Source organism: Rana temporaria, chromosome 1 (assembly GCF_905171775.1).
Source record: "Rana temporaria chromosome 1, aRanTem1.1, whole genome shotgun sequence".
NCBI classification, from domain to species: Eukaryota; Metazoa; Chordata; class Amphibia; order Anura; family Ranidae; genus Rana; species Rana temporaria.
The window spans coordinates 279963655-279976617 of record NC_053489.1 but is presented as its reverse complement, the minus strand read 5'-3'; the positions used below and the strand labels follow the sequence as shown (position 1 = coordinate 279976617).

Sequence of the window (12963 nt, the reverse complement as noted above, 5' to 3'; positions counted from 1 at the left end):
TTTCACAATGCTGCTATGGGATTTAACAACTGCATATATCTAGGCTTCCACTGTAATTTAAAATATATAACTATAGCGAATCAATTGTTTTAGTAAAATAATGCTAAAGGCTATATCTCTCCATAGACAGTGAAAACGGTGGTATGTGTAAAAACTATAAAGTAAAAAAACAAAAACAAATATGTTGATAAGAGTTACATCACAAAGGAGCAGCTGAGATTTAGTATTAGCCAATGGTTATAGCCTTAAGCATATTCTACCAAGAACCTCTTCTCTGTGAGCCATGCCTGTTTTTTTTTTCAATCTCCTGCTTGTTGTATTTATTGGATCAGGTTCAGCTAAACTAAACTAGCTATGTCGTTTTTGATGCCAGCAATGGGAGCTAACCCAAAATAGCTCAATATATTGAGATGATGAACCCAGGTTACAACACTTTAAGGAATATTTATTATGGCAAAAAGTCACTCATGCCAAGAACGGGAGATAATGTTTTTTTTGCCACAACAGCACTTTGACAAGTCAATAGACAGAATAATTGGCTTGACAAAAGTACTGCTGTGACTACAGTCAACATTTCCCCTTTATAAGTAAACCCAAGAGAGCTGAAACGCTGCTTTGTTGGCTCTATATAAAACTTACTACATCTTACAATATGAAACTGACCATCAAAGTTTAAGTGTTCCCTGAAAGAAACCTCCCTATGAGAAATGTGGAGTCATACTGAGCCATTGATTCATCACTTTGTATCATTAATGTGGAGCAAGCGTACATATGAGGACTTATGGCTTCTATCAAATGCATACTTGTTCTGTGAGTAAGTGTCTACGTATCAATGTTTTTACCCAAGATGCCTATAACTTTTACACAAGATCTACACATTGTTTTATCTTATCTGAAAATATGTGACTATTGGGTAAAACACTGATATGATCATAAATAAGCCCTGTACACACGATCGGATATCTGATGGAATCTAATCCGATGGATTTATTCGTCGGATATCCGATGAAGCCGACTTTCATCAGTCTTGCCTACACACCATGGGGCAGATTCATCAATAGATACGCCGGCGGATCTCCTGATCCGCCGTCGTATCTGTGAGACCCGACGGTCGGATCTGTGAGATCCCACCGTCGGAGCTATGCGACTGATTCATAAGAATCAGTTCCGCATAGATCTCCCTTGGATCCGACTGGTGTAACTGACTTACACCAGTCGAATCTTAGGCTGTAATCTCCCGCCGGCCGCTAGGTGTCGTCGCGATTTTTTACCCGTCGCATATGCAAATGAGGAAAACCGCCGATTCACGTCCGTACGCCCGCCCGTCGCTCGTTTTCTACGTCGTTTGCGTTCGGGTTTTTCCGGCGGATAGCTACCCCTGCTTCTATGAGGGGTAGCTAATGTTAAGTATGGCCGACGTTCCCGCGCCGATTTTTAAATTTTCTACGTCGTTTGCGTATCGCGATCGGGAATACCGATGGCCGCAAACGACGTACCCGCCGCAAACAATGATGTCGTAGCGACGTCATTTGGAGCATGCGCACTGGGCTTTTTCGCCCCGGCGCATGCGCAGTTAAATCGGCGCGGGAACGCGCCTGATTTAAATTGTACACTCCCCCTAGCCGCGGAATTTGCATTCCGCCGGGGGGAGTTAGGATCCGACGGTGCAGTTTGCGAGGTAAGTTCTTTATGAATCATGCACTTGCCTCGCTAAATTGCACCGGCGGATCGTAAACCAGGTAGATCTAGCGGATCTAAAGATCCGCAGATCTATATGAATCTGCCCCCATGAGTCAAAAATCCGATCGTGTCCAAATGCGGTGACGTAAAACACTACGACGAGCCGAAAAAAATTAACTCCATCGGTTAAAAATCAAATGGATTTTTGACCGATGGAGTTCCATACAGACGATCGGATTTTTCTATTGTTTTTTTATCCAATGGAAAAATTTAAAACATGTTCTATTCTTTTTCACCGGTGAAAATCAAACCGATGGTGCCCACACATGATCGGTTTGTCCGATGAAAACAGTCCATCAGTCTGTTTTCATCGGACAAACCGATCATGTGTACAGGGCTTAAAAGTAGGGTTGTTCTTATATCAGCCAGGCAATTGGTATTTTAAAAAGATGTCCCAATTTCCTATTCATGACAACTTTTTTTTAAAACCCACATCACTTCCTGCTTAAATAAGCGCTCTGGGCACAAACGGTGCTGCCATAATACTGTACAAAACTACATTAATGAAATGCATTGGAACATTACAAATACGTTGCAATATGCTATGTTTTTTTCTTCTTTAAAGGGGTTGTAAAGGTTTGTTTTTTATTTTCTAAATAGGTTCCTTTACGCTAGTGCATTCTTGGTTCACTTACCTTTTCCTTCGATTTCCCTTCTAAGGGGCAGATCCACAAAGAGAGTACGCCGGCGTATCTACTGATACGCCGGCGTACTTTCAAATTTCCCGCGTCGTATCTTTGTTTTGAATCCTCAAAACAAGATACAACGGCATCTGGGTTAGATCCGACAGGCGTACGTCTTCGGATCTTAGATGCAATTCTTCGGCGTCCGCTGGGTGGCGTTCCCGTCGTAATCCGCGTTGAGTATGCAAATTAGCTATTTCCGACGATCCACGAACGTACAAGCGGCCGTCGCATTCTTTTACGTCGTCTCTAGTCGGCTTTTTCCGGCGTATAGTTAAAGCTGCTATATGGTGGCGTACTCAATGTTAAGTATGGCCGTCGTTCCCGCGTATAATTTAAAATGTTTTATTTTGTTTGCGTAAGTCGTCCGTGAATCGGGCTGGACGTAATTTACGTCCACGTCAAAACAATGATGTCCTTGCGATGTCATTTAGCGCAATGCACGGCGGGAAATTTAGGGACGGCACATGCGCAGTTCGTTCAGCGCGAGGAAGCGCTTCATTTAAATAAAACACGCCCCCTACTCGCCACATTTGAATTATGCCGCGAGAGATACACTACGCCGCCGTAACTTACGGCACAAATTCTTTGTGGATTCGAAGCTGGGAACAGTAAGTTACAGCGGCGTAGCGTATCTAACATTATGAATTATTACCTGCATTTGTAGTGTGAGGTTCAGCTATTCGCCATTGTAAACAAGTCTCTTTTCAGTAAAGCAGTCAAGGTAAGCCTTGTGAACATAAAAATGGAGCCTAGTGCTTCCACTTGTAGACTGGTAATAATTAATATGAGGTATCCATATGCAAATTTATTTTTGGTCCTGATTTTATTTATAATATATATATATATATATATATATATATATATATATATATATATATTTTATATCTTTTCATGTGACAACAGTGAAGAAATGACACTTTGCTACAATGTAAAGTAGTGAGTGTACAGCTTGTATAACAGTGTACATTTACTTGTCCCCTCAAAATAACTCAACACACAGCCATTAATGTCTAAACCGCTGGCAACAAAAGTGACTACACCCCTAAGTGAAAATGTCCAAATTGGGCCCAATTAGCCATTTTCCCTACCCGGTGTCATGTGACCCATTAGTGTTACAAGGTCTCAGGTGCAGGTGTGTTAAATTTGGTGTTAGCGCTCTCACTCTCTCATACTAGTCACTGGAAGTTTAACACGGCACCTCATGGCAAAGAACTCTCTGAGGATCTGAAAAAATGAATAGTTGCTCTACATAAAGATGGCCTAGGCTATAAGAAGATTGCCAAGACCCTGAAACTGAGCTGCAGCACGGTGGCATCGGTTTAACAGGACAGGTTCCACTCAGAACAGGCCTCGCCATGGTCAACCAAAGAAGTTGAGTGCACATACTCAGCGTCATATCCAGAGGTTGTCTTTGGGAAATAGACGTATGAGTGCTGCCAGCATTGCTGCAGGGGTTGAAGGGGTGGGGGGGTCAGCCTGTCAGTGCTCAGACCATACACCGCACACTGCATCAAATTGGTCTGCATGGTTGTCATTCTTAGAAGGAAGCCTCTTCTAAAGTTGATGCACAAGAAAGCCAAACAGTTTGCTAAAGACAAGCAGACAAAGGACATGGATTACTGGAACCATGTCCTGTGGTCTGATGAGACCAAGATAAACTTGTTTGGTTAAGATGGTGTCAAGCGTGTGTGGCGGCAACCAGGTGAGGAGTACAAAGACAAGTGTGTCTTGCCTACAGTGAAGCCTGGTGGTGGGAGTGTCATGGTCTGGGGCTGCATGAGTGCTGCCGGCACTGGGAAGCTACAGTTCATTGGGGTAACCATGAATGCCAACATGTACTGTGACATACTGAAACAGAGCATGACCCCCTTTCCCTTTTGGAGACTGGGCCGCAGGGCAGTATTCCAACATGATAACGGCCCCAAACACACCACCAAGACGACCACTGCCTTGCTAAAGAAGCTGAGGATAAAGGTGATGGACTAGCCAAGCATGTCTGCAGACCTAAACCCTATTGAGCATCTGTGAGGCATCCTCAAACGGAAAGTGGGAGGAGCGCAAGGTCTCTAACATCCACCAGCTCTGTGATGTTATCATGGAGAAGTAGAAGAGGACTCCAGTGGCAACCTGTGAAGCTCTGGTGAACTCCATGACCAAGAGGGTTAAGGCAGTGCTTGAAAATATTGACACTTTGGGCCCAATTTGGAAATTTTCACTTAGGGGTGTACTCACTTTTGTTGCCAGCAGCTTAGACATTAATGGCTGTGTTGAGTTATTTTGAAGGGACAGTGTTGTATATAATGTTATACAAGCTGTACACTCACTACTTTACATTGTAGTAAAGTGTAATTTCTTCAGTGTTGTCACATGAAAAGATATAATAAAATATTTACGAAAATGTGACTTTTGTGAGATATTATATGTTTTTTTCAGAACAAAAAAGGAATTTGCTTTTCTTAACAACGTTTACCCTCATTCACCATATTGTCTCCTACCTGTGCTACATCTTTCACTTACATCTCTCCCAAATCACCAACATCTGGCCTAGTTCTTCAACATCTGGCTAAATACTTAATAAAAGTATTTGCAATACTTATCTGCTTTAATAGACCCACAATTCAGCAATGCATGATAAGTGCCAATAGAAACACTACTGAATAGACCAGGTAATGTATCCAGTAGACATTAAGCTGTTCTAGTTGTTTTGTATATTGAGATGAATTATGCTATCAAGCTAAATATGCTGATTGCAGCAAGTGTCAAGCGTGCTGGACTCAGACTTGGACTGAGTTATTGGCATTTGCAATGTGTTGGAATGCCTGGCCCTTTTGCATTACATGCTTATTCCCCATGTTCCAGTTCAGACATAGGTTTTTTTTTGCCTTGTATGTATGCTATGATGTTGTCAAATTGTAAAGCGTGGCAGAATAGTTTGGTTTTATAAAAATGAGGAGCAGTACCAACAGAAATTTACATGGACATGCTACCATATCAATAAATGTTGCTAAAGAGATTTGATTGAATCAAATGTTTATGTTTATATAGGGAACGTTGAAGATCCTGATACTGAGGAATGTGTGCCATGTGCAGAAGGATGTCGAGAGTGTTCTTCAGGTGAGTTTCTATATGGACTGACCAAAGTGTACCCACTGCAGGCACAGAATAGATCAGGATAAGGGGAAGCTGTAGCCTGTATTAATTGTTTATAGAATAGGTAATTAAGAAAACTTTGAATTATACTTGTAATAATACAAAAACAAAGTTCCAATACAATTCAAATCACAGGAGTGATCCTGAGTAGAGCAGATGTAAGTAGGTCAAACATACTCTATTTATTAAAGCGGAGGTTCACCCTAATAACATGTATATCTGAACGACTCCCTTACATTCGTAACAAGTACAGTCCGCAATTCGTTCTGCATGTTCGGCTTCTTTCGGAAACCCCGTAACTCGTGCGCGCCTACGCAATACGGGGGGGTCGGGGCCTTATCCACCGGGGGGAACAGATGTCAATCATCTGGGCGACCTCCCAGATGACTATCCCCCTAGGCATAGAAACGCCTACTCCCGCGGGGAGAAGTAGATTGAAAAAATGGATTACAAGGTACGTACAGCATAAAAAAAAAAACTAATTGCGGACAGTACTTGTTACGAATGTAAGGGAGTTGGTCAGATATACATGCTATTAAGGTGAACCTCCGCTTTAAGTACAGGGTGCATGGCCAGAAGTCTATTTAAGCACTCCTGATTGAGACAGGTGTGTGCTGCAGCAAGACCTCAGCTGCAGTGTGGGGAAACTGAAATATCAGTGAACTATTTTCATGCAAGTTTGTTTTTAGTTTAATATGACCTACCTATAAGAATGGACATGGCTATCAATAGCATATGGCTAGAGAAGGATCTCAATTTTAACTTGGATCTCAAATTTCACCTTGCCCCCTTGCACCCAATGCTTAGTGTCTCCCTCCTACAATCCAATTTCCTCCTTAAGTATGAGGTGCAGGGAGAAAAAGAAAGAATTTTTGTTTTCTGTTTTAGGTATGTCACTTGCATTAAAGTGGTTGTAAAGTCACCTCTAATAAATCCTTTTAACCTCTCTATGTTTGGTCCATATTAGATGCAGTGCATTTTTTTTCCAAGTACATTTTTGCACAGTGCTGCTGTGCAGTCACATGGTCTCCCTCTACTCTCCATCTGCACTCCTTCCTAGTCTAAGCGAGTACAGTAGGAGGGGCTGAGATTCCCTTTAACAAAGAACAGCTAAATAGGAATGGAATAGGAGCTCAATGAAGGCAGCAGGGGAGGGGCATGGAAGGGATTGGCTTCACACCACAGGCTATGGAAATGACAGGAAGGGATGGAGAGAGGGGGAGATACAGTCACCCTGAAGACACAGCAGGATGATAGAGACACATAAACTGAGCATGCTATTATGGATCAGCAGCCATGATTAGCGTGGTCAGTTTACATAGGGGAGCACAGGAACAGGCAGGATCAACCAGGTATTGTACAACATTAAAAGGGACAAATGACACTGCAAAAGCACTATGCACTTCTTAAAGAGACAGGAGTATGTTTATTTTTTTAGGGTTACAACCACTTTAACTATGGAGACACAGTTTAATTTGGTGTTCTTACTCTGGCGCTTTAAATCCACTCTCTGTGTGGAGTTTGTATAATCTTACTGTGAATGCAAGGGTTTTCTAAAAATATAATTGTAGATTAGTTGAATGTTTCCAAATTGGCCATAGATTGTGTAGTAGAGACTCTCAGCATACCAGTTTACCCAAAGTTCATACCAGTTCACCCAAGTTCATGATGAGGTAATAATAACCTATTAACCCCTTGCCGACTGACCTATAGCAGTTTTACTGCCCTAGGGCGGCCAATGTGCGCCGATTCATGTACATATACACGTGATTCTGCACTTCCGGGTAGGGGGCGCGAATGTGAGCCGCCGGCTGCTCACTTTCGCTGTCATTATACACAGTGGGAGCCGATTGGCGGGTACAGCAGACTTGATGTCCGCTAGCACCTGCTGATCATCCTACAGATAGGCAGAATGGCAGTCTGCCTATGTAAACAAGGTAGATTTCTATTCTGACAGGAGGGAAGGCATGGATCGGTCTCTGCAAAGCAGGAACATGGATCCGTGTCTTCCCCCAGTAAAAGAAAGCACCTCCCACACTGTGATAAAACACAGGCTAGGCACACAGTTAATTCTTTGATCACCCCTAATGTTAACCCCTTCCCAGCCAGTGTCATTAGTACAGTGACAGTGCATATTTTTTGCACTGATCACTGTATTAGTGTCACTGGTTCCAAAAAAGGGTTAGTTGGTGTCTGATTCTCCACTGCAATATTGCAATCCTGCTATCAATTGCTGATAGCCACCATTACCAGTAAAAAATGAATAAATAAAAAAAAAAATCCATAAATATATCCCATAGTTTGTAAACGCTATAACTTATGCTCAACCCAATCAATATACGCTTATTGGGATATTTTTACCAAAAATATGCAGCAGAATACATATTGGCATAAATTGATGAAGAAATTAAAAAAAAAAAAAACATTTTTTATTATGTGTTTAATAACAGAAAGTAAAAAAAAAATCTAAATTGTTGGTATTTTTTTGTTCATAGAACAAAAAAAATAAAAACGCAGAGGTGACCAAAAAGAAGCTCTATTTGTGGGGGAAAAATAATTACATACATTTTATTAGCATACAGTGTCGCAATTGTCTGTTAGGACCGTTTCATCAGTCCAAACCGACCGTGTGTGGGCCCCATCGGTCAGTTATCCTTCGGTCAAAAAAAATGAGAACTTGCTTTAAATTTGAACCGATGGACGCCTAACCGATAGGTCAAAACCGATCGTTAGTATGCAAAAGCATCGGTTAAAAACCCACGCATGCTCAGAATCAAGTCGACGCATGCTTGGAAGCATTGAACTTCATTTTTTTCAGCACGTCGTTGTGTTTTACGTCACCACGTTCTGACACGATCGGTTCATTAACCGATGGTGTGTAGGCACATCAGACCATCAGTCAGCTTCATCGGTTAACCGATGACAACGGTCCTTTGGACCGTTCTCATCGGATGGACGGATCGTGTGTGCGCGGCCTTAAAGTAACGCAGTGCTGTATCACCAGAGCTGAAATGATTAAGACTGCTGCATCTTTTGGGGAAAATGCCTGAAGTAATATTACCATAGTGATATCACTAGTCCCTAGTGCTCCGAGGCTGCTCATTGGCCTGTTTCACAACAAATCAGCCTGGGATGTTTCAATAACTGATCAGCAAGGTTCATCTGATCTCATATTTGTATCTACCGTACAAAATAATCTGTCAGCACTGAACGAATCTTTCAGGAGCATGCACTGGTATTTTGTCTAAACCTTTATTTCATGTAGCAAACACATTTCTGACCTATTAAGAGCAGATAAAGTCAGTGTCAGTCTGTTCACAACCTTCATTAAGTTAGATGAATAAATCAAGTTAGACGAGCAAGGCGACATTTATACATAGGGCTTTGAGCCATAACAATCATACATAAATCATTTTAATTTGGGTGATGTCTGGTAGCTGAGAACAGATAAACTGTGATACATTCATTTATTACACACAATAAGCATCAGGCACTGGCCTTCACCCGTCCTACACATCCAAGTGATTAACAGGTACGTTTATTGCAAACCCTAGGAAAGTGTAAATGTAACTAAAATGAAATGGTCAGGTAATGTCAGTAAATGTGTTTTATAGTAAACCTTCAGTACATAGCTGCAATACACGCACATTCTTCCATGTTTTATCTCTTTCAAATTATTGCAAGTATAAGAAAATACCAGTTGAACCTGACAACATTTGGTGTGCTTCCAACTTCCTGTAGTAAGCTAACAAAGCTGCTTTTGCCGCCCTGAACTCCAAAACAGTGTTGTCAGGCCTGCCTGAGTTTTTGCTGGACTTAAAAACTTTTCCACCTTTCCTCACCGCCACTGGGTACGGTAAGTAGGATGTATTTTGTAGTCCAGCAGAGGAGAACTCAGGAAGGCCTGACACCGCTTCTTTTAGTAAATTTGCAACAATTTTACCACTTGCTGATAAGGCCTTTTCATGGAACTTTTTATTTTAAAGTTTTTTTTTGCTAGAAAATTATTTAGAGCCCCCAAACATTATGGGGCAGATCCACAAAAGCATTACGCCGGCGTATCTCTTGATACGCCGGCGTAATTTTAAATTTCCCGCATCGTATCTTTGTTTTGTATCCACAAAACAAGATACGACGGCATCTGGGATCGATCCGACAGGCGTAAGTCTCAGTACGCCGTCGGATCTTAGATGCAATTTTTCGGCCGCTAGGTGGCGTTTCTGTCGAAATCCATGTCGAGTATGCAAATTAGCTATTTACGGCGATCCACGAACGTACGTCCGGCGCATTTTTTTATGTCGTTTGCGTTCGGCTTTTTCCGGCGTATAGTTAAAGCTGCTGTTATGAGGCGTACTCAATGTTAAGTATGGCCGTCGTTCCCGCGTAGAATTTTGAAATTTTTACGTCGTTTGCGTAAGTCGTTCGCGAATAGGGATTTGCGTAGAATGACGTTACCGTCGGAAGCATTGGCTTGTTCCGGGTTAATTTCGAGCATGCGCACTGGGATACCCCCACGGACGGCGCATGCGCAGTTAAAAAAAAACGTTGTTTATGTTGGGTCACGACGTATTTACATAAAACACGCCCCCATTACATCTAATTGAATTAGGCACCATTACGCCAGGAAAGATACACTACGCCGCCGTAACTTACGACGCGGATTCTTTCTGGATTTGAAAAAAAAAAGTTACGGCGGCGTAGTGTATCTTAGATACGCTACGCCTGGCGCATAAATGCGCCGCTGTACGTCCGGTTTTCCCGTTGGAAAAAGTCAGATGAGAGCTTTTGGCAGGGAATCCCGACCATGTGTATGCTCCATCTGACTTTTTCCCACAGAAAAACTGCCGGGAAAAAAAGAGAGCAGGATCTCTTTTTTCCCGTGAGGAAAAAGTTTTGTCTGTATGCAATTTCAACGCACAAAAAAACGTGCATGCTCAGAATTGGAAGCATTGAACTTAATTTTTCTCGGCTCGTCGTAGTGTTGTAAGTCATCGAATTTTTAACTGTCGAAATTTGGTGTGACCGTGTGTATGCAAGACAAGCTTGAGCGGAATCCTGTCGGGAAAATCATTGTTTTTTTCCCACGGGAAAACCGGTGGTGTGTACGGGGCATAACAGAGGAGGTCTTATGCTGGAATTATTGCTCTCGCTCTAATGTTCGCAGCGATACCTCACATGTGTGGTTTAAACACTGTTTACATTTGCTTACGCGACTTACGTACACGTTCAATTCTGCACGCGAGCACAGAGGAATGGGATGCTTTAAAAAATAAAATCCTATTTTTTTTTATTTTTCATTTTTACACGATTCCTTTATTTATTTTTTTGTTTTGATCACTTGTATTCCTATAACAAGAAACGTAAACATCCCTTTATATCCTCCCATAATAGAAATAAGGTTAACCTCTTTATTGAGAGATCTGGGGTCAAAAAGACCCCAAATCTCTCATTTACCTTTAAAAGCAAAATATATATTTATATTTTTTAAACTTTTGCTTTTAAAAAAAAGAAATGATTATGGCCCGGGAACCAGAAGTGATGTCAGACGTCGCTCTGGTCCTCCAAGGGCATAGAGATGAATGGCGGCCATCTTGACCTCACTCTTCTCCATACCCAGCTACAGACAGCATCAGATTATTCCCAGGATTCACAGATGGATCAGGTAAGCCCGGGAATGACTAGGAAGTGCCAGGAGGGGGGGGGGCACCCCTGAAGCTGCTTTCAAAAGTGGCTCTGTGGTGAATCTGCTTGTGGGACCACTTTTATCTGAAAGCGTAAAAGTGGTCCCATAGTAAAAAAAAATACTATGGCAGCAAGCTGCTGCAATAACCCCCCGGTATTTAATGTCATACAAATTACGTATTTTTACTTTTTAATGGGCCGGTCAGCAAGTATATTTGGAGAAAAAAAAATGTTTTGCAGAGGTGTACTGAATATGTTTTCCCCCAGACATACAGTATACTTTAATTGAAACTTTGCAATACATTTCCTTACATGATGCGCTATGTTGTTGTTTTTTAGATGATACTGAACTCTGCACCTCCTGCCAAAATGGATATTATATGTAAGTGTTACTTTTATTTATTATATGTTATACGTTTTTCAAATTTTAAATGTATCCGGTGTGTACAACCTCTATTACTTACTTCGTTCAAGTCCTTCCATTTCTTTTAGCAGCAAAGATAAGATATTACTTGCGGGCAGAGAGCTATTTTTCTATACTAGGCAGCTGGAATTATTTGTAGACAAGTGAATGAAACATGAACCAGCCAATAACGTGTGAAGAATATAAGAGCCCCTTCTGCACTGTTTGCAAGAGCTGTATATTTTTTTACTGCAGGTTTGTATAATGCTACATAAAACATTAAAGCCCATACCCACTCAATACTTTTTCATTTTAGTGTGGAAGGGTTAGAACTTGTGTGACGTTTTTACTGGCATATGGGTTCCTATTACGAAGATTTTCACTTACTCAACTGTGCTTCTTACCAGCAATCCAAAACTAGATAAAAAAGGATTGGAAGGAGTTGTTCCTACATTTAAAGTGGAATCCAGTCTAACTTAAACCGGCTCCCTGTAAAGCAGGGGTGCCCAACCAGTGGCCCGGGGGCCACATGTGGCCCGCAGAGCACTCTCATGTGGCCTGTGACCTCCTGCTCTGGGATGGAATAGAATAGAATACTGTAATTATTTCTAAAATCACAGTGTATATATGGGCATATCTGTTCTGCAGTGGTTACTGGGCTGCCTTCAAACTGATCCGCAGGTGCAGAGCAGTTTACCTACGGGTTACCTGCACTGAGCCATAGACTTCTGTTATTACCTGCGAGTTTGGTGAGCTTTCTGAAAGTGCAGCAAACCTGCAAAATAATAGAAGTCTATTGCAAAGTGCAGGAAAGCCAAAGGTACACTACGTTGGGTTAACTGCAGCGCATCAGTGTGAAAGCAGCCATGGGCTCCTTTCACATGGTCAGTCCGACAGTCCAACCATTTGGACCCTTCATTCACCTCTAAGTAGTGGCAGAAATAAATGGACTTGTGTCCTACCTCCAATCCAATCTGCTAAAAAGTATAGTGGGCTGTGTCCTTGTCTGCTCTGCATATGCAGAGCAGACACGGATATGCCATCCACCCGCTCTGCTCATTGTGGCCCACAACCAGTTACCAAGACGCTTTAGTGGCCCTCGCTCTTCAAAAGGTTGGGCACCCCTGCTGTAAAGGAAAGATGTCTATACTTACCTATTCTGAGGTTGCTCCAGGCCAGTCAATGGTCGGCTTGCAACGCTGGCCTCCTCTTCACTGAAGCTGACCACTGGAGAGATTATGTGACCAGATCGGAGTGCCCTCAGCATAGGTAAATATATACAGTATGGGGGTAATCCACAAA

At 42.0% G+C, this 12963-nt stretch overlaps 1 protein-coding gene across 1 annotated transcript in view; it reads left to right on the top strand.

The window, feature by feature from the left end:
* Positions 1–12963, top strand: part of PCSK5 (proprotein convertase subtilisin/kexin type 5) — a 508063-nt gene that overhangs the window by 405704 nt on the left and 89396 nt on the right. The window contains exons 24-25 of the mRNA XM_040356083.1: positions 5472–5540; positions 11598–11640. Of these exons, the coding sequence (XP_040212017.1) occupies positions 5472–5540; positions 11598–11640 (112 nt within the window). The remainder of the gene's footprint in view (positions 1–5471; positions 5541–11597; positions 11641–12963) is intronic.